The sequence below is a fragment of the Pituophis catenifer genome, unplaced genomic scaffold (genome assembly GCF_029215685.1).
Source record: "Pituophis catenifer annectens isolate HBS135680 unplaced genomic scaffold, rPitCat1.0.hap2 SCAF_8, whole genome shotgun sequence".
Classification (NCBI taxonomy): domain Eukaryota; kingdom Metazoa; phylum Chordata; class Lepidosauria; order Squamata; family Colubridae; genus Pituophis; species Pituophis catenifer.
The window spans coordinates 11,100,892-11,121,041 of NW_027256888.1; the positions used below are offsets into that span (position 1 = coordinate 11,100,892).

General features: G+C 42.4%; 1 protein-coding gene across 4 annotated transcripts in view; it reads right to left on the reverse strand.

Moving 5' to 3' along the window:
- Positions 1–461: 461 nt before the first annotated feature.
- Positions 462–20,150, reverse strand: part of SPATA18 (spermatogenesis associated 18) — a 42,394-nt gene continuing 22,705 nt past the window's right edge. For 3 of the 4 annotated variants that reach the window (XM_070948655.1, XM_070948653.1, XM_070948656.1), the window contains 7 exons: positions 16,442–16,679; positions 13,488–13,646; positions 10,583–10,755; positions 7,541–7,664; positions 4,408–4,494; positions 2,196–2,241; positions 462–1,038 (listed from right to left, as the gene is read on the reverse strand). In XM_070948655.1, coding sequence (XP_070804756.1) covers positions 1,031–1,038; positions 2,196–2,241; positions 4,408–4,494; positions 7,541–7,664; positions 10,583–10,755; positions 13,488–13,646; positions 16,442–16,679 — 835 coding nt within the window. In that variant the 3' untranslated portion in view covers positions 462–1,030. The remainder of the gene's footprint in view (positions 1,039–2,195; positions 2,242–4,407; positions 4,495–7,540; positions 7,665–10,582; positions 10,756–13,487; positions 13,647–16,441; positions 16,680–20,150) is intronic. The other variant, XM_070948654.1, reaches the window with a different exon arrangement.

A 20,150-nucleotide genomic window follows, 5' to 3' on the forward strand; every position in this document is an offset into this window, starting at 1 on the left:
GATCATCGGAGCGAACCGGTTTGCACCAAGCTGATCGTCGGAGTTACCGGTTCACCCGAACCGATCTGAACCGGTAGAATCCCACCCCTGGTTCCTTCTGATTATACGGAGTTAAGGGCACATTAGTTCTGGCATTAAGTGAAGCCAGAGAGTCAATTCCTTAAAGAGAAGAAAATGGATGTTCTAGTAGGTAACCCTGTGAAACATTCTCTTAATGAAAATGTGTTTCAAAAGTCTAAGTGGTGTATATATTTCTTATAGGTTTAAAAATGAAGATGGTGTTTTATTTAGACGGTCATGAACAATGGAAAAAAAATACTCACTGTTATTGTGAAATTGAGTACATGTCTACTGCTGAAATAAAAGCTCTAATTCTTACATCAGCAGTTATATAATTATGTAAAAACCACAATGTTACTATCATATTTCCATGAAAATATAGCTATATACTTTTACTGGGCTTGATCTTAACAACAATAGGCATCTTTCATTCCGTTTATTACAGTTGGACTTCAAATGCCCTAAATAAGCACCATCTTGTGATTATACTTCAAAAGACACCCATACCATGCACTCTTAAAAACATCTACTCTGTATTAAGTCCCACAGAGTTTAATCAAAACTCAGATGCAAACAAATACATACGATATATGAATGCAGCGTCAACATATTGCAGTCCTCAAAATAAATCCTAAAAGTCTCAACGCAATATATTGAATGTTGGCATCCTATCCTATTTTTCCCTCCGAATTCCCGCAAAGGAAGTGATGTCACAAGTTATGTAAACAATCTTTAAAGATCAAGAAACCTTAAGATGCATATGTAATTTTAAAATCATGGTTGCATTCATTTTGTTTTTTAAAAAAGCAAAGTTATAAAAACATACTAATCTTTGTCAGAGGCATTCAAAACAGTTGTTCACATTATTTTAAGTGTAGTTTGAGGTACTGCTGGAACAGGAGAAGGCACCGTAGAAGCAGATTGATCGAGATGTACAGAATCAAAAAAAACCCATATCATATTGGAGAATCTACTTTCCTATTGGAGGAAAAAAATGTATATGGATATAGCATTATGTATAAATTCTCCTCTCACCCACAAAGTAACTCTGCAGTACATTATTTCAAATAGGAAATAGTAAAGTATCTATTTACAATCTTATTTTCCCTTGTGTATTGATTGTTACTTTTGAGCAAGAAAGATGGGTTGGTCTATTAGTTAGCCAAAGGTTAAGTATTTTTCGGAGTATAAGATGCACTTCCCTCCCCCTAAAAGGGGGTGAAAATTTGGGTGCGTCTTATACACTGAATGTAGTCCTGCCCACCCACTGGTCCCCACCATTTGGCCTCTGCCTCCCAGCAATTTACCTCCTTGCTACAAGCAGCAAGAAGAAACAGCTCCTTTCTGCTTCAGCACAGCACAAGTTGATTGGCTCGGCCTCCCAACTCTCAGCTGTTTTGCTCTCAGCTGTTTTGCGCGGGCCTCTGCTGCTTGCTGCAAGGAGGTAAATTGCTGGAGCAGATTTTTTTTTCTTGTGCTAATCAAGCTATGCTGAAAACGAAAATGAAAGTAAAGCAGGCTGTTTGCTGTTTGCTGCAACGAGGCAAAATTGCTGGGAGCAGAGGTAGATTTCTTTTTCTTCTTTTCCTCACCAAAAAAGGTAGGTGTGTCTTATAGTCCAAAAAATACGGTACCTGGAATTGGCTTTCTCCAGCATGTTGATGTAATTTATAGTATAGTGACTACCTATATACAGCATAGAATTATTATTTATTAAATTTATTATTTATTAAATTTATATGCCGCCCCTCTCCGGAGACTCAAGGCGGCTATTATTATCTGCATTTATTAATAATTTTTCTTAGTTCTGAATAGATTTGCTGTTTTATTTCCCTATAGATACTGTAACCCTTAAAAAAGGACCATGAATGCTAATAACTGCAGCAAATATTAAGAGATATGGGAATGCTTGGATATAAAATGACATAAGGAATTCTATACACCCTATCCTTAACATCATTAAGGGAAACTATTTATGTTAAAACAGTGCAACCAAAGAGCATTGGTTTTAAAGAAGGAAAAAAAAAAACAGTCTGGAAAATTATATATTATCTCTTTACTTGATTATCATTTTATAGTAAATTAAATTTGAATTTAAATCCACGACGGCCTACATTCTGAAAAGGCCCACTTACTTGGGCTTCCGTTCCTTAATGGGGAAGGACTCCGGCTTCGAATTGTCTAAAACACACACAAAAAAAAAGATATTTTGATTCATCTCCATTCCTTTTACTCTAGAAAAAATAAATCTGCATTGAACACACACCATCAGATTAGATGGAATGAAAATTTTTACTGTTTTATAATGATAATCTCAGTGTGCCTACATTGCCACAACTGGAATACTTCTTAGTGCATAAAGCACTAAGATCAGGGGTGAAATGCTACCGGTTCAGACCGGTTCGGCTGAAGCGGTAGCGATGGCGACAGGTGGTTCAGTGAACCGGTAGCGATGGCAGTGTGAGGCTCCGCCCACCCGCCTGATCTGCGTTACTTCCTGGTTTTAACCAGGAAGTAACCTGTTTTTTACTCTCTGCGCATGCGCAGAGGGTCCAGCGTGTCCACTTCTGAACCAGTAGGGAAGGTAAGTAGATTTCACCCCTGACTAAGACTACTTTTAAGGCCTATATATTTGATCACTGAAGGCATTCACTCTCCAAAATAAATTAGATCGGTTAGAATGTTGTGCATTGCTCTACTGCCATTTAACAATCATATAGTTGAACTTCCCAGAATTCTCCACCTACCATGCTGGCTGGAGAATTCTGGGAGTTGAAGTCCACATATCTTCAAGCTGCCAAAGTTGAGAAACCCTGATTTAGATATTGCCATTCCGCATCCAATAGCCCTACCAGACAACTGTGTTAAAGAGCAGTCCACCAGTCCTTGAGCCAGGAGAATAATGTGCTGGCATGAGCCTCAGGTCCTAAGTGGGCCCACATCTTCATCACATCACTTTGGTGGCCCCACAACTGGATGAGACAATTTATTGTAGCTCCCCATTAAGAAGCTTCCTATGCTTTTTCCAGCTGCTCCTGGACCAAGGAAACTGCAACTCTCTTGCATAAACCATTCAACCCAGAAGAAAACATAATCATTTTGCACTTAGAATTGAACAATCCATCGTCTTCCAATAAGCCCCTCTGCATTGCCTGATTTTAGTAAGAAGAGTCGACCTTTCGTCACCTACAACTTTTGAAGAAGGGATGATGGTTTCGAAGTAGGTGAGGTTGGACTGGGGCAAACTTGGGTGATGTTTCTTTGATCTCTTAGAAGGAGAAATTTGAGGGTAAGGCTTGGGTTACTATTTTCAATCTTTGGGGGCCTCGTTCCAAAGATTAGAGTTTACTGCTAGGTGGAGAGACAAAGCATTTCTATGAGGCCACCAAAGATTGCAAAAATGATCGTTGAAGGGCCACACATGGCCTGCTTTGAGTTATAAGGTTGCCAAAATCTGCGACAGTTGAGCTATAAACGAGCATTGGAGATTAGTGGACTTCTATAAATCCCTAACAACTCATCCTCATGTTAACCATTTTTCTATGCAATGTCCTCATGACATTGCCTTTCCCCAGGGGTGGGCTTCAGATCCTTTGGCAACGGGTTTGCTGCCCTGTTGCTGGGTGGGTGTGGCCATGGTGGGTGTGGCCTAATCGGCCGCCTGCATCACGGCGGGGGAGTGTTTTTTGCCCTCCCCAGGCTCCAGAGGATTTCTTTGAGCCTCCGGGAGGGCGAAAACTGCTTTCCCAGGGGTCTGGAGGCCCTCCGGAGGCCGGAAACAGGCCCGTTTCCGAACATCTGGGACCTCCGGTAGGTTTAGGATTAGGGATGGCATTTGGGGGTTTGCCAAACCTTGGCGATCCTTGGCTAGAGGATTACCCAAACCCCCCCAAACCTCCTCCAAACCCCCAGGAGCCCACCCCTGCCTTTCCCTTATCCCAAACCATAGTGGAGGTACCTTAAAGTGGTCTTCAGGTATTCCCCTTCCTCCCTTGTTTTCCTTACCATCGAATTGTGTTTGCACACCTCAGGTTTAGGGTTAAGGACCACAAATGGGGGTTGGGTTTTTCACCTGTTTTACAAGCAGAATTCCATCCATGCAGACAACTATGGGACTGAGGAAGTGTAATAATTCTGCACGCATAATCAGAGTGTTTTGAACCACACCATATCCTTATCTCCCAGTCCCATATTTTGAGTAGTCTTGTTCTTGTTTAATAATAATAATAATAATAATAATAATAATAATAATAATAATAATAATAATAATAATGTTGCCTTCAGTGCATACTCCTGGGAATGCATCTTATTTTGAACTACTATGTTGATCAGTTTATGTTACTTTACCAAATTCCGAGAGTAGCCTGTACTACAAGGCAGAGGGCTAACACTACGACTGCGACTGTGGCTCCTGTTCCTGCTTCTGGAAGACCACTGAAATAAAATACAAACCATGAAATAGATCTCAGTTAAGCAGGGATCCTTTTAATGAGTAGACTTTGCAGGAGGCCAAGGTATGAGACTATTGTAGAAAAAAGGACTTATTCTTGTTTTACTATACTGCAGGACTTGGCAAATCTTGTCCATTTCAGAAGGGTTCACAAAGTGGGGATCGAAACAATCAAGATGGCGGCTTTGACTGGGAAATCAAAGCTCCACCTATTTTTATGTGATATCTTGACTTCTTTTGATCCTACTCTTTGGACACCTCAACTTCCAGATGTCCCCACCCAGGTTGGCCATTGCTAACACTTCTGGGAATTGAACCCAGATCTGGAACCAATAAAGGTTGGGAAATACTGCTCTACCACATTCTAATCCCCAATTCCAATCGTAAATCGCAAATGAGCTGGAATTTCTCTCTAGCAAAATGCTTTAAAATTTCAGCCTTCTATTTGACGTGCAGCTGAAATTCTAAATCTTATCGCTTCTGTAATCCAACTGACAAATTGTGCTTCACCAAGGCTGGCTGAATAACTCACAATTTACTGGATTTGTACATCATACCAAAGCAAATTTATAAACCCAAATATCTGAGTTTCAGATACTTCGGCTCAACATATCGAGCTAAAACCAAAGGAACTGTGTTACAGCTTAGCATAGTGCCTAAATCCAGCGTATATTATATTTTTCCAAATTGACACCCTCCAAATATGCTGAATTTCTCCATATTCGGGATTCCCAGTTCATGTGGAATTCTGGGGTTTGAAGTCTCTGTATGTCGACTTGAGTGTTTTGTGAGAGTGGCTTATGTGGGATTAGAGATTGGTTGATACCTTCAGATGATGGATCACTTAATTTTATAAATAGGCCATTTTATTTTAATCAGCCATTGTTAACTCAGTTAATATTCATTTGTCTTTTGGTTCTGGGCTAGTTTTTCTTGGTGTGCACTTTTTTGAAGGTACTTATCAGTGGTGAAATCCAAATTTTTTTTACTACTGATTCTATGGGAGTGGCTTGGTGGGTGTGGCAGGGGAAGGATACTGCAAAATTTCCATTCCCTCCCATTCCTGGGGGAAGGATACTACAAAATCTCCATTCCCACCCCACTCTAGGGCCAGCCAGAGGTGGTATTTGCCAGTTCTCCGAACTACTCAAAATTTCCGCTACGGGTTCTCCAGAACTTGCTGGATTTCACCCCTGGGAACCTATCAGTATTATATAAATGTGCAAGTACAGGTAGTCCTCAACTTACGACCACAATTGATCCCAAAATTTCTGTTGTTAAGTGAAACATTTGTTAAGTGAATTTTGTCCCATTTTACGAACTTTCTTGCCTCAGGTGTTAAGCGAATGACTCCAGTTGTAAGTTAGTAACCCGGTTGTTAAGCGAACCTGGCTTCCCCATGGACTTTGCTTGCCAGAAGGTCGCAAAAGATGATTACACGACCTTGGGAGACAGCAACGGTCATAAGTATGAACCAACCGCCAAGCATTTGAATTTTGGTCACGTGATCATGGAGGATGCTGGAAAAGTCATAACTGTGAAAAACGGTCATATTTTTCAGTGCCGTTGTAACTTTGAACGGTCACTAAAACGAACTGTGGTAACTCGAGGTCTACCTGTACATAGACATATTAAGCGGAGAGGTGAAAGTGGACTAAAAAGGAGGAATGTTGAGCATTGCTGGGACTTCTGTATGAGTTGTAATCTTTTTCGGTCTAACGCTTCCTTTTGTGGATGGGTAGATTGTTTTAAATCCCAGAGTGTTTTCCTTCGGAGCAAATAGGGCTGAACAATAAATTAAGTTCAGTATCATAAATGTGACCTTTTTTGATTGTCCCTTTCAGACCCTCCTATGTTAATACCATCTGTGGCATGTGGCACCCAATGGAGAGCTCTCAGCTTCTATGAGTCTGTAGAGATTCTCCGTCATCCAGGTCATGGATTTCCCAAAGTTGTTTTTTTTCTCAGGGGGCCACTGGACTTTCTTGGGGGGTTTTTGGAAGACGTTTCGCTTCTCATCCAAGAAGCTTCTTCAGCTCTGATAGGATAGTGAATCAATCCTTCCATTCCCCACTATTGTTGTGGTCCGCCAGCAGCCTGCGGAGATGGCAGCGGAGTTGGACAGCGATGAGGCTGAGGAAGAACATGGGCCAGTCCTGGAGGCTGGGGAAGGCCCAGATGAGGGCTCTGTGTCGGAGGCAGAGATGGGGCCAGGGCCATCGGGGAGTGAGGTGCGGACTTCGGAGCCTCCAGAGGCTGACAGCAGAGAGGCAGAGGAACAGAAGGAGCCTGTTCCTAGTGCACCTATGAGAAGAGCTGCCAGAAGGCAGGAGCAGATAAAGCAATGAGGACGACTCAGGAGTAAGGCCAAGAGATGATTGGCCCCTCCCATAAGGCTTAGAAGGCCAGCAGCGGCTCTTGGTCTCTTTGCCGGAAAACAACGTTGAGAGAATTGTTCTTGTTTCACTGTATTCATTTCTTGTCGGCGTCTTCTGCTTCTGAACTTTTGCCAAGAAAAGCCTTTGGCAGTTTGCCTAATTATACCAAGGTCGGTGATAAACTGTGGAATGGTGTTTTGAAGAATTTGCTTTAATTTAGTTTACGCTGAGAATGAGTTAATTCTCAGCTGTTCTAATAAAGTCTGTTTGTTTTCGAACTGTTTGTATTTAATACTAACTACTTGGGCTTGGGTCACAACAACTATCAGTATGGGTTTCAAATCCTGGTGCTACCGGTTCACTATTGGTAGTGCGCAGGCGCGCAGACTCACTTTGCAAGCGCATGGTGCTTCTGCCCATGCGCAGAGCGTTTTTGATGACATCTGGCGGATGGGCGGAGCCTCCCACCGCCGCTGCTACTGGTTCGCCCCCCACCACTGCCCACTATCCTGCCAGAGCTGAAGAAGCTTCTTGGATGAGAAGCGAAACATCTTCCAAAGGAAAAAAACAAGGAAGTCCAGTTGCCTCCTGAGGAAAAAAAATGCACCTTTGGGAGTCTCAGCCTCTATGTTTAAACATTTTAAAAGCCTACCAGAGCACCTCTTTTAGTTACGGCCTCTCCCTTCACAATCACTGAGTCCTCTTCCAGGAGAGCTGGCCAGACATGATAAGCCACCAGTGGAGCTGTGAAATCAGAATCATAGCTGCGACGGTACCTAATCGGACACAAAAGAAATTCAGTTACCGCTGAGGTTGCAGGTAGGAGCTTCCCTTATGTTATCACCTGTCCATCTCGTGTTTCCCCAGGGCACTCAGAACAATTCTCATATTTACTCTGGCATGAGGACTAAGGGAAAAGTGTCAGATGATGCTTGCAATAAAATGTCAAGTGTCTCCTTGTAGGCAAGCACGGAGGGCATAAAGCAGAGGTCTTCAAACTTGGCAGCTTTAAGACTTGTGGACTTCAACTCCCAGAATTCTCCAGCCAGCTCCCAGAATTCTGGGAGTTGAAGTCCACAAGTCTTAAAGCTGCCAAGTTTGAGGACCCCTGGCATAAAGAATGGCTTGACAGACAAGGGGAAAGAGCTGCTAACAAGATAGTGATCAGATAAGGGGAGCTTAAGCCTGAGCCAAAGCAGTAACTTGAGAAACATCTCAGACAGGTTCACATGAAGACTCTTGTTGCTACAGCCGTCGCAATAAAAGTAATCCTGGCCTATATTTTATTAGTCTGGTCTATCTTTTAAAAAAGCGTAGAACATAGCATGCCAAAATTCTATGTTCTTGTTGTCATGACGTTCCCTAAATAACATGCAAACGGGACGCAGTGGCTCAGTGGCTAAGACGCTGAGCTTATCGATCGAAAGGTTGGCAGTTCAGCGGTTCAAATCCCTAATGCCATGTAACGGGGTGAGCTCCCGTTCCTTGTCCCAGCTTCTGCCAATCTAGCAGTTTGAAAGCACGTAAAAAATGTGAGTAGAAAAATAGGGACCACCTTTGGTGGGAAGGTAACAGCGTTCCGTGCGCCTTTAGCATTTAGTCATGCCGGCCACATGACCACGGAGACGTCTTTAGACAGCGCTAGCTCTTCGGCTTTGAAACGGAGATGAGCACCGCCCCCTAGAGTCGGGAACGACTAGCACATATGTGTGAGGGGAACCTTTACCTTTATTAAATAACATGCAGAAGTAACAGAATAACAGAGATGGAAGAGACCTTGTAGGTATTCTACTTGAACCCCTGCTCAAGCAGGAGACCCTATATCCTTCCAGACAAATAGATGTCCAGTATCTTCTTAAAAACCTCCAGGGATGGGGCACCCACAACTTCTGAAGGCAAGCCATTTCACTGGTTAATTGTTCTCACTGTCAGGAAATTTATCCTTAGTTCTAGGTTGCTTCTCTCCTTGATTAGTTTCAATCCATTGTTTCTTGTCCTGCCTTCTAGTACTTTAGTAAATAGGATGAACTCCCTCTTCTTTGTGGCAGCCCCTCAAATATTGAAAGACTGCTATCATGTCACCCCGGTCCTTCTTTTCACTAGACTAGACATACCCAATTCCTGCAACCGTTCTTCGTATGTTTTCGCCGCCAGTCTCTAATCACCTTTGTTGTTCTTTTTTGCGCTCTTTCCAGAGTCTCGACATCTTTATTAAATTGTGGCAACCAAAACTGGATGCAATATTCCGAGGGTGATCTTACCAAACATTTAAAGTAGTAGTATCACTTCTCGTGACCTTGATTCCATCCCTCTGTTAATGCAGCCTAGGATTGCATTGGCTTTTTTGGCAGCTGCAGCACACGGCTGGCTCATCGTTAAGTGATTGTCCACTAGGACTCCAAGATCTCTCTCACAATTACTGGGATTGAGCCAGTATTCTATACCTGTACATTTGATTTTTCTTGCCTAAGTGTAAAACCTTACTTTTCTCACCATTGAATTTCATTTTGTTAGACAGAGCCCCGTGTTCACGTCTGTCAAGATCCTTCTGAATCTTGAGCAGAGTGGATAAAAATCAATGATTTTTTTTTAAAAAAATCAGATTTTTTTTTATTTAAATCGGATTTTTTTGATTTTTATCGAATTTATTGTAATAAAAAACTTTTGGGGTAAAAATCTATCGTAAAATAGTTTTCTATTTAAGATACGTAAATAATTTAGTTTATTCAGGATGAAATGGAGCTTAGTTATGTAGCAGGAGGCTGTATATTCTGCAACACTGGGACTATCGGTGAGTCAACGGTGGGTCAAAGGAGTAGCAGAGATGACAGTTGCTCTTTAAAAATTATGATTTAAATCGAGTTGATTCAAATCAAGCCTTTTTACTAGTGATTTAAATCGTGATTTAAATTGTGATTTAAATCAACTCGATTTAAATCAAATCCACCCTGATCTTGACCCTATCTTCTGAGGTATTAGCTATTCCTGCCTGCTTAGTATCATCTGTAAATTTGATGAGTTCCCCTTCTGTTCCCTCATCTAAATCGTTTATGAAGATGTGGCCTAAAACGGAGCCTTGGGGCACCCCATTGTTTACTTCCTCCATGTAGGCAGAGGTGGGATTCAGTCGGTTCAGGCGAAGCGGATGCTAGTATTAATCTGGTTCGCCAAACCGGTAGTTGCAAGGACTGGCTGACCCCGCCCACCGGGCCCCTCCCAGGAGTCTCCACACAGCCCGTTTTGGATGCCAGGTAAGTGCAGGGCCCACGTGGAGGCTCTGGTAGGGTGAAAAACAGGCCTACTGGAAGTACTGGAAGTCTAGAAATGGGCCCATTTCTGGCCTCCGGAGGGCCTCCGGAGCCCGTGGGAGGCCTTTTTTCAACCTCCCGGGTGCTCAAGGAAAACCTCCAGAGCCTGGGGAGGGTGAAAACGCTCCCCCACCACCACGGTGCTGGAAGCTGACTAGGCCACGCCCCCATGGCCACGCTCATCCAGCAACGGGGCAGAGAACCGATTGCTAAAATTTTTCAATCCCACCCCTGCATGTAGGTGCAGTTCCATTAAGGGCTACACGTTGAGTGTGGTTTTTAATTTATCGCGTCTCCATTCAGGGAGGTGAATGTGCCTCTGCATCTTTTGGGGGGTTGTTTTTTTTTATTAGGAATGCAGAACATGCCTGCTTTGTTTCCCTTACTTGTATTCGCTGAACAGCTCTCCATCTGTACCAAAAGAAACATCCAGAGGAGGATCCAGAGTCTGCATGGAAAAAGCTATCCGGCATAACTCTCGTATCAAACTACCAATCATGATGAAGTCAACTCCTGGAAGAGAAATCTTAGGACTGATGTTCAGTGCACGGATGACTTCCTGAAAGCATATAAAAATATGTGTGGTTATTTCCTAGAGGAAAGTAATTACGACCCCCCCAAAAAGCAACAAATGCAGATAGGCCATTTGAAACTGGAACACAAAATGACGGAATGACCAGGTTAAGATCAAGTGGCTTCCTAATTTTTTTTTTTTCCAAATTCACATCATCAACATGCTGGCATTCATCAGAAACTATGTTGTAATACTTTTCATTGAACTTAACTAAATGAATAAAGTGGTTTACTATGTGCTATTTCACTAAAAATTTTATTTTAAGGGTTGACTTAAAGATTTTCTCTGCTGCCGCAGTTATTCAGTTGGAGAGGCAATGGAGTCAGACATAATTAGGAATCGAGATGTTTTCAGAGGTATCTGAAGGCTCAAGATGGCAGCCATGAGCACAGAACTGAAGCCCTGCCCGCTTTCTAATGCATCCTAAGTAAAAGGGGTAAGGATTCAATCACTTGGTTATGGCTGCCATCTTGCTTTTTTGACACCCCATCTTCCAAACACTCCTAGATCAGAGGTGAAATCCAGCAGGTTCTGACAGGTTCTGGAGAACCAGTAGCGGAAATTATGAGCAGTTTGGAGAACCGGCAAATACCACCTCTGGCTGGCTCCAGAGTGGGGTGGGAATGGAGATTTTGCAATATCCTTCCCCCAGGAGTGGGGAGGGAATGGGGATTTTGCAGTATCCTTCCCCTGCCACGCCCACCAAGCCACACCCACAGAACCGGTAGTTCAAAAAAAATTTGGATTTCACCACTGTCCTAGGTGTTTTCACCACATTTTCAAAGTACTCAAACCATATTTTATTAGAAGCAAAGCACAATCATTGTTATTTAATCCTCAGCAAAGAGCCATATAATATTGAATGTCAGTATGGAACATATCACAGGCAACTCTGATAACAGAATGAATCTTATTGAGGTCCTGTTAAATAGTACTTTATCACCCGCCTAAGGTGCAGATTTATAGGTGTACTGATCCCAGAGATCTCATTGCTCTAACGTTTAGACTGGGTGGATTTATCCAGTTCTCAGAACAACTTTGAGATATAATCACTGGTGAATACTTCTTCCTCACAGACTAAGCTGATGGCCGATGTAAGGGACCCAAAGGTGTTTTTTTTCAAGAAGCAACTGGATTTTCTGGTTTTTCTTTGAAGATCTTTTGCTTTTTCAACTCTGACTGAGTGGTGGGGATGGGAACAGAGAAATTTCCAGGTGGCCTCAACAACTCGCTAAAACAATGCAAATGATCAGCTGTCTGCAAGGAGTATAAATCCTTCCATTCCCCACCATCCAGCCAGCGTTGAAGAAGCTTCTTGGAGGAGAAGCAAAATGCCTTCAAAGAAAAAGCAGAAAGTGCAACTGCCTCTTGAAAAAGCACCTTTGGGACAACCATGACCTAGATGACTGAGAATCTCCACAGACAATGTCAGGAACCATTTCATTAGCCTCCCTCCTGCCACAACTCCACCACTGGATTGCTGTAATTGAACTCTCCTTTCTTTTACATAAGAGGTCTATGGAATGAGACTGGAGGGAATTTAGCCTGAGTGGAAGAAGATTCCGGAGAAGATGATGGGACAATGTGTCTAAAGTCTTGGATTCAGTATTGACCATTATCTGGATCCCCCTTTTGATTGGTTTTAAACGTAATCCAGGACAGAAAAAAAAAATATTAGTTACTCTTGTGGAAAATCTTTTGGTCACTTTTAGGTTAGGTACGGCCAGCCCTGATGTTTTTCAACGTCTAAATGGAACTGCTAGACAAGGAAATTGTTATGGCCCACCGGCGGCCTACGGAGCTGGCAGCAGAGTCGGACAGTGAGGAGGTTGGGGTGGAGCATGGGCCAGTCCTGAGGGCTGGGGAAAGCTCGGGCGAGGGCTCTGCATGGGAGGCAGCAGTGAGGGAGAGGAACAGCTGAGCCTGTTCCCAGTGTGCGCATGCTGCCAGAGCTGCCAGAAGACAAGAACAACTAAGAAAGCAGGGTCGACTCAGGAGCAAAGCCACACCTTGGAGGTGATTGGCCCCTCCCATAGGAAACAAAAGAGGAGCGAACAGGGAGGGGGCTTTTGCAAGAAACAATTCGTTCATTTGGTCGTTGCCGAAGTGGACAGTTCTGTTTGTGACTTTAAAAGACTCTGTGCCAAGTTTTGCCTTGTCTGCGTTTGGAAACTAAGTTATCCGGCAGCTTTCCCAGCGAGATAAGGAGTGTTAATTAATAAATATGCCTCTGAAAGACTGTTTGCAAAGCTGTGCTGACTGTGAATGAACGTAATTCACAGTCGTATAAATAAAAGGGGTTTTACCGGGACTAAGACTCTGCTTCTTGCTACTCAAGGAAGCCTAGGTCAGAACAGAAATCCATCAGTTTGGGAGATATACCAACAGTATGCTGATGATATCCAGTGACATAATTCCAACCCAGACTACCATTCAGATGCTTCACCAAAATCCATAGTTTCTAATTAGAAATCAGCAGGTGGAGGCCATGGCTGGGAAACACTTCGTCAGCCTTGTCTGCTATGCCACTTGTGGCTCTTCTCGGGGGGGGGAGGGGGGGGGGGAATATCCTGACAACAATGACTCATGCTCTCAACAGTAAGGTTGGACTACTGTAAAATGGTCTGTATGGAATTGTCCTTGTAGATTACTTTGAAGATGCAGTTTATGAAAGCAGCAGTGTTTTATTGAGCAATATAACTTTGTCCCAGACTTACACTGACGCTGGATTGAACATCATACAGATCTTCCTGACGAATGATATACTCCATCACCATATCTTCAAGTGGTTCAGGCCCTGAGTAACTGAGAGAGAGTGTCTTTCTAACGCGCATTTTGAACTGTCTGAAGGCCTTCTTTGCTGCATAGAAGGACTCCTGCAAAGGAGAGAAGAGCAATTAAATTTAGATGCCCAAGCAATACAGATAATCGAATGTCGTGATAAAATAGCTTACCCAGTTGTTAATCTATGCTATTTTAAACTCTGTTATACTGATGCAATGCTTTAAAAATTCTGATTAATAATATAAAAAATATATACAAAAACATATTCGTATCTACAGAATGATGCAAATAGGATTAGTGGTTGCAAAACACCATGTATAGATGTTATCAGGGGTGAAATGCTCCCGGATCGGACTGGATCGCCTGGTCCAGTAGTGATCTTGGCCAGTGGTTCGGCGATCCGGTAGCGATGGCAGAGCAAACCTCCGCCCACCCATCTGGGTGTCATTATTTCCTGGTAATAATCAGAAAGTAATGTGTTTTTTATCCTCTGCGCATGCGCAGAAGGTTTTGTGCACGCACAGTTTTTGTACATGTGCAGAAGGTCTGTGCGCGCACATGATGCGTGTGGTGCATGCGCTTCCGAACCGGTAAGGAAGGTAAGTAGATTTCACCCCTGGATGGTATGTTTATGGAGAAAAAATAAGGATAGTCTTTACTTTTTACAATTAATGATCCATATTAAAGTTAACTAAATTAAAATAATCTAATTAATAAAAGGTAAACACAATGTATATTCTCGTTTTTTTTTTCAAAATCTTGTAAAGATAAAGTATCTATGCTGCAAACATTTGGACAACCATTAGATGGCAGTAAAGATACAGAAAATGTTCTTTCCTGCCAGCTAATGGCCATCTTGATGTTTGCAACCCAAATACTACAGCAGTGGCCAAAATCGTTGAAACCTTTTGGGAAAAGTGTATTTTTGAGGGTTGATGGCTAATAACGCCACTTTTTTTTTTTTTTTTTTGGAGTTTCAAGATAATCCTATTCCACTGCTGGAATGGCCTGGGAATAGCCCAGACCTTAACCTAATTGAAAATCTATGGAGCCTTGTTAGTCAGAAGCCACCCAGCAATAAAACCCAGTTAATAGAAGCAATCCTTCAATCTTGGTTTCACATTATAACAGCTGCAGAACTAAAAGACTTGGTTCACTCCATGGGAAGACATTGTAAGGCTACATGCTAAAGGTTACCCAACTATTAACTGACATGGTGATAATATTTGTATATCTCGTTTTTCCTATGGTGATAATTTTTGTATATCTCATTTTTTCTACGCGTTTCACTTTTCTCCTTTATACTGTAACTGCTATTCTAATAGCAAATCCTTCATAAAAGTTATTGCCTTACATTCTTGATTAAATTATCTTTCCATTGATATATAATTTTATGGTACTACTCCCTCCAAAAAAGGTGATGTTATTAACTAGTTTTATAAAATACACTTTTCCCAAAAGGTTTCCACAATTTTGGCCATTAGTGTATATGGTATGCCAACTGAGGTGGTGTATAATTTGTAATGAACATATTCAAGGATGCATACTAGCTATTGGTGGCGTAGTGGTTAGAATGCAGTATTGCAGGCTAATTCTGCTGACTGCCAGGAATTCGATCCGGACCGCTCAAGGTTGACTCAGCCTTCCGTCCTTCCGAGGTGGGTAAAATGAAGATCCAGATTGTTAGGGGTGATATTCTGACTGTAAACTGCTCAGAGGGGGCTGTAAAGCAGTATGAAGCGGTATATAAGTCTTAGTGCTAAGTGCTATTCTTTTTACCGGTAGTAGCCAATGCCAGCTATTTGCTTGTTTCAGAGATTTCAGGCAGCTGCTAATGACTTTTGGGTTAACTAATCAGAGAAACAAACCATGGATCTTCTTTTAAGGGCACAAAAAATACAAGTTCATAAAATAAACTCTAAGCAAGCCAGCAGTGGCCACTTATAAATTATCTGGTGGAGGCTTCATGTCAGGGGTGGGTTCTAAATTTTTTTACTACCGGTTCTGTGGGTGTGGCTTATTTTGTGGGCGTGGCTTGATGGTCATGTGACCATTTTTTAGGATTTAGCAGAGGTACTGGTCTACCAGGCTTTTAACTGCTTGCAGAGCTGTACTGGTCTACCCATTTGTTTTTGGAGGCACCGGTCTACTCATTCGTTTTTGGAGGCACCGGTCTACCACCACACTGCCTTTTAACACTGATCAGCTGTAGGGCGGCCCTTTGAAGCCCTGGGGCAAGAGTTTAAACAGTTTTTTTCCTTCTAGCCAATCAGCTGGGACTCGGGAGGCAGCAATAGATTGGGGGTGGGACCAAATAAAGGTAAGAATAATGCAGGGGGGGGCGGGGGGGGGCGGGAGGGCCCAGCTCCCGAACAAAGAGAACCGGTTCGGTGATGTCATATTGTCACCGCTACCGGCTCGGCCGAACCGGGCCGAACCGGGAGGAACCCACCACTGCTTCATGTGCAATTGAACTAGTTCTTCATAAAACATCTCCAATAAGCATATTGTTGAGCCAACATCAACATTTCAGATTTCCGTAATGAAATCTGGAACTCCAGGAGTTCCAACACTGAAGCTTCTAACCCAGAGGTGGGTTCTACTTACCTTTACTACCAGTTTGCAGCAGGAGCTCTCTCTCTCTCTCGCTTCTCTCTCGCGCATGTGCGCGCTTCTGCACATGCGCAGAAACTTCTGCACATGCGCAGATCAACCATGTTGACATTATGGTGGGTGGGCGGAGCCTCCCGCTGGTTTTACTACTGGTTCTATAGAACCGGACCGAACTGGGAGCAAGCCATCATTGTTCTAATCAGTTTATGATTCGTTTGCACTTATCAAAGTAATGAGTATGAATGGCATTAAAAAAAATACTTGCGTGTCATACCACAACAGCGGTATAGATTATTCTCTGCACCGTTTCCAGATCATCTGTGTAGCTCCTCAAGAGAGTTTGAGCGTTTAGGCGTTCCTGAGAGTAAATGTCATTGAATCGTTCCACAAGGCGAGTGTGGCGCAAAGCATGAGTAAGTCTCCCTCGGCTGGGCGAAAAACTTCGTGCTGGAGGTGGACTAGGCGATCTACTTCGGGTAAGTCTCGGAGAAGAAGATCGATTCCGTGCAAGTCTGAAACAGATTTGCCGAATGGCAAAATTTTTACTGCTACAAATACTTTGTTTCAAATACAGATAGTCCTCGACTTACAACGGTTCGTTTAGTGACCATTCAAAGTTACAACGGCACTGAAAATGTGACTTATGACCGTTTTTCCCAGTTACAACGTTTCCAACATCCCCATGAACATGTGATCAAAATTCAGATGCTTGGCAAGGGGTTCATATTTATGACCATTGCTGTGTCGCGAGGTCGTGTATGATCCCCTTTTGTGACCTTCTGAGAAACAAGGTCAACGGGGAAACCAGATTCACTTCACAACCAAATTACTAACATATCAACTGCAGTGATTCGCTTCACAAGCGTTGCAAGAAAAGTCGTAAAATGGAGCAAAATTCACTTAACAAATTTCTCACTTAATATAAATTTTGGGCTCAATTGTGATTATAGGTTGAGGATTACCTCTAGTTAAAAAAAAATACATTTTGGAATATAATATTATTGTTTCTATTGATCTTACTAAAACACCAGCCATTTTTTTCATTATTGCTTATAAAGTTATGTTAATGATCCAATTTTTTTTATCATAGTGAGATACTTTACTGCTTTTGATTCTAGTACACTTCGATACATCAAATTAAATTCCCAAATTCAAGAAATGTTTAATGATGTTTTTTTAAAAAATATGTTTCAATAGATACGATTCTTTCTCTTTGGGGGAAGATGTTTCATCTTGAACTGACAGGCAGGAATACTGAATTGCAAATCTATGGATATGGCCTCTTTCCCCAGATCAAGGAAATACAGGTGAAACTCGAAAAATTAGAATATTGTGCAAAAGTTCATTTATTTCAGTAATGCAACTTAAAAGGTGAAACTAATATATGAGATAGACTCATTACATGCAAAGCGAGGTAGTTCAAGCCTTGATTTGTCATAATTTTGATGATTATGGCTTACAGCTCATGAAAACCCCAAATTCACAATCTCAGAAAATTAGAATATTGTGAAAAGGTTCAATATTCTAGGCTCAAAGTGTCCCACTTTAAACAGCTAATTAAGCCATGACACCTGCAAAGGGTTCCTGAGCCTTTAAATAGTCTCTCAGTCTGGTTCAGTAGGAATCACAATCATGGGAAAGACTGCTGACCTGACAGTTGTGCAGAAAACCATCATTGACACCCTCCATAAGGAGGGAAACCCTCAAAAGGTAATTGCAAAAAAAGTTGGATGTTCCCAAAGTGCTGTATCAAAGCACATTAATAGAAAGTTATGTGGAAGGGAAAAGTGTGGAAGAAAAAGGTGCACAAGCAGCAGGGATGACCACAGTCTGGAGAGGATTATCAGGAAAAAGCCATTCAAAAGTGTTGGGGACTTTCACAAGGAGTGGACTGAGGCTGGAGTCAGTGCATCAAGAGCCACCACACACAGACGGATCCTGGACATGGGCTTCAAATGTCGTATTCCTCTTGTCAAGCCGCTCCTGAACAACAAACAACGTCAGAAGCGTCTTACCTGGGCTAAAGACAAAAAGAATTGGTCTGTTGCTCAGTGGTCCAAAGTCCTCTTTTCTGATGAGAGCAACTTTTGCATCTCATTTGGAAACCAAGGACCCAGAGTCTGGAAGAAGAATGGAGAGGCACACACTGCAAGATGCTTGAAGTCCAGTGTGAAGTTTCCACAGTCTCTGTTGATTTGGGGAGCCATGTCATCTGCTGGTGTTGGTCCACTGTGCTTCATTAAGTCCAGGGTCAACGCAGCCATCTACCAGGAGATTTTGGAGCACTTCATGCTTCCTTCCGCAGATGAGCTTTATGGGGATGCTGACTTCATTTTCCAGCAGGACTTGGCGCCTGCCCACACTGCCAAAAGTACCTGGTTCAATGACCATGGGATTACTGTGTTTGATTGGCCAGCAAACTCGCCTGAGCTGAACCCCATAGAGAATCTATAGGGCATTGCCAAGAGAAAGATGAGAGACATGAGACCGAACAATGCAGAAGAGCTGAAGGCCGCTATTGAAGCATCCTGGTCTTCCATAACACCTCAGCAGTGCCACAGGCTGATAGCATCCATGCCACGCCACATTGAGGCAGTAATTGATGCAAAAGGGGCCCAAACGAAGTAGTGAGTACATATGCATGCTTATACTTTTCAGAGGTCCGATATTGTTCTATGTACAATCCTTGTTTTATTGATTTCATGTAATATTCTAATTTTCTGAGATTGTGAATTTGGGGTTTTCATGAGCTGTAAGCCATAATCATCAAAATCATGACAAATCAAGGCTTGAACTATCTCGCTTTGCATGTAATGAGTTTATCTCATATATTAGTTTCACCTTTTAAGTTGCATTACTGAAATAAATGAACTTTTGCACAATATTCTAATTTTTCGAGTTTCACCTGTATAATAATCCCCAGTATCGCTCTCCATGGTAATATGGGCTGTGTATAAATTTAATAAATAAATAAATTATTGTAATGAGCTTTTCAGACCATGGGAAACTGGATAAGAGATAGGAAAAATATTCAAGCACAGAACAATTTGACAGGCTGAACACTGGGCCCTGACTAACAAAATGAAATTCAATGTAGAGAAAAGTAAAGTCATACACTTAGGCAAGAAAAATCAAAAGTACATATATAGATTGGGAGAAACCAGACTTAATAGCAGTAACTGTGAGAGGGGTGTTCGAGTCATAGTGGACAACCAATTAAACATGAGCCAACAGTGTGTAGCAGCAGCCAATGCAATCCTAAATTGCATTAACAGAGGGATTCAATCAAGATCATGTGAGGTACTAATACCAGACTATAAAGCTTTAGTAGGACAACACCTAGAGTACTGCATCCAGTTTTGGTCACCCCGCTATAAAAAGATGTTGAGACTCTAGATAGAGGGCAGAGAAGAGCAAAAAAGATGCTTAGGGGACTGGAGGCTAAAACATATGGAGAACGGTTACAGGAACTAAGCATGGCTAGTCTAGTGAAGAGAAGGACCAGGGGAGACATGATAGCACTCTTCCAATATTTGAGGAGCTGTCACAGAGAGAAGGGGGGTCAACCTATTTTCCAAATCATCTGAAGGGCAGACAAGGAATAAGAGATTCAATCTAGAAATAAGGAGACATTTTCTGACAGTGAGAACAGTCAACCAATGGAACAGAAGTTGCCTTCAAAAGTTGTGGGAGCTCCATCAATGAAAGCTTTCAAGAAGAGACTGGCCTGCCATCTGTCAGAAATGGTGGAGTAGGGTCTCCTGCTGGGGTTGAACTAGATGACCTACAAGATCCCTTCCAACTCTGTTATTCTGTTATCTGCCCATTCTTTCTTCATCCAGAAAACATCTAACCATTTCTTCAGTCCATCACAAATAGAATAGAGCCACGATGGCGAACCTGTGGCACGCGGAGTCATATCTGCGGGCACGCGAGGCGTGGCCTTAGCTCAGCTCCAGCGTACATGTGCTTGCCGGTCAGCT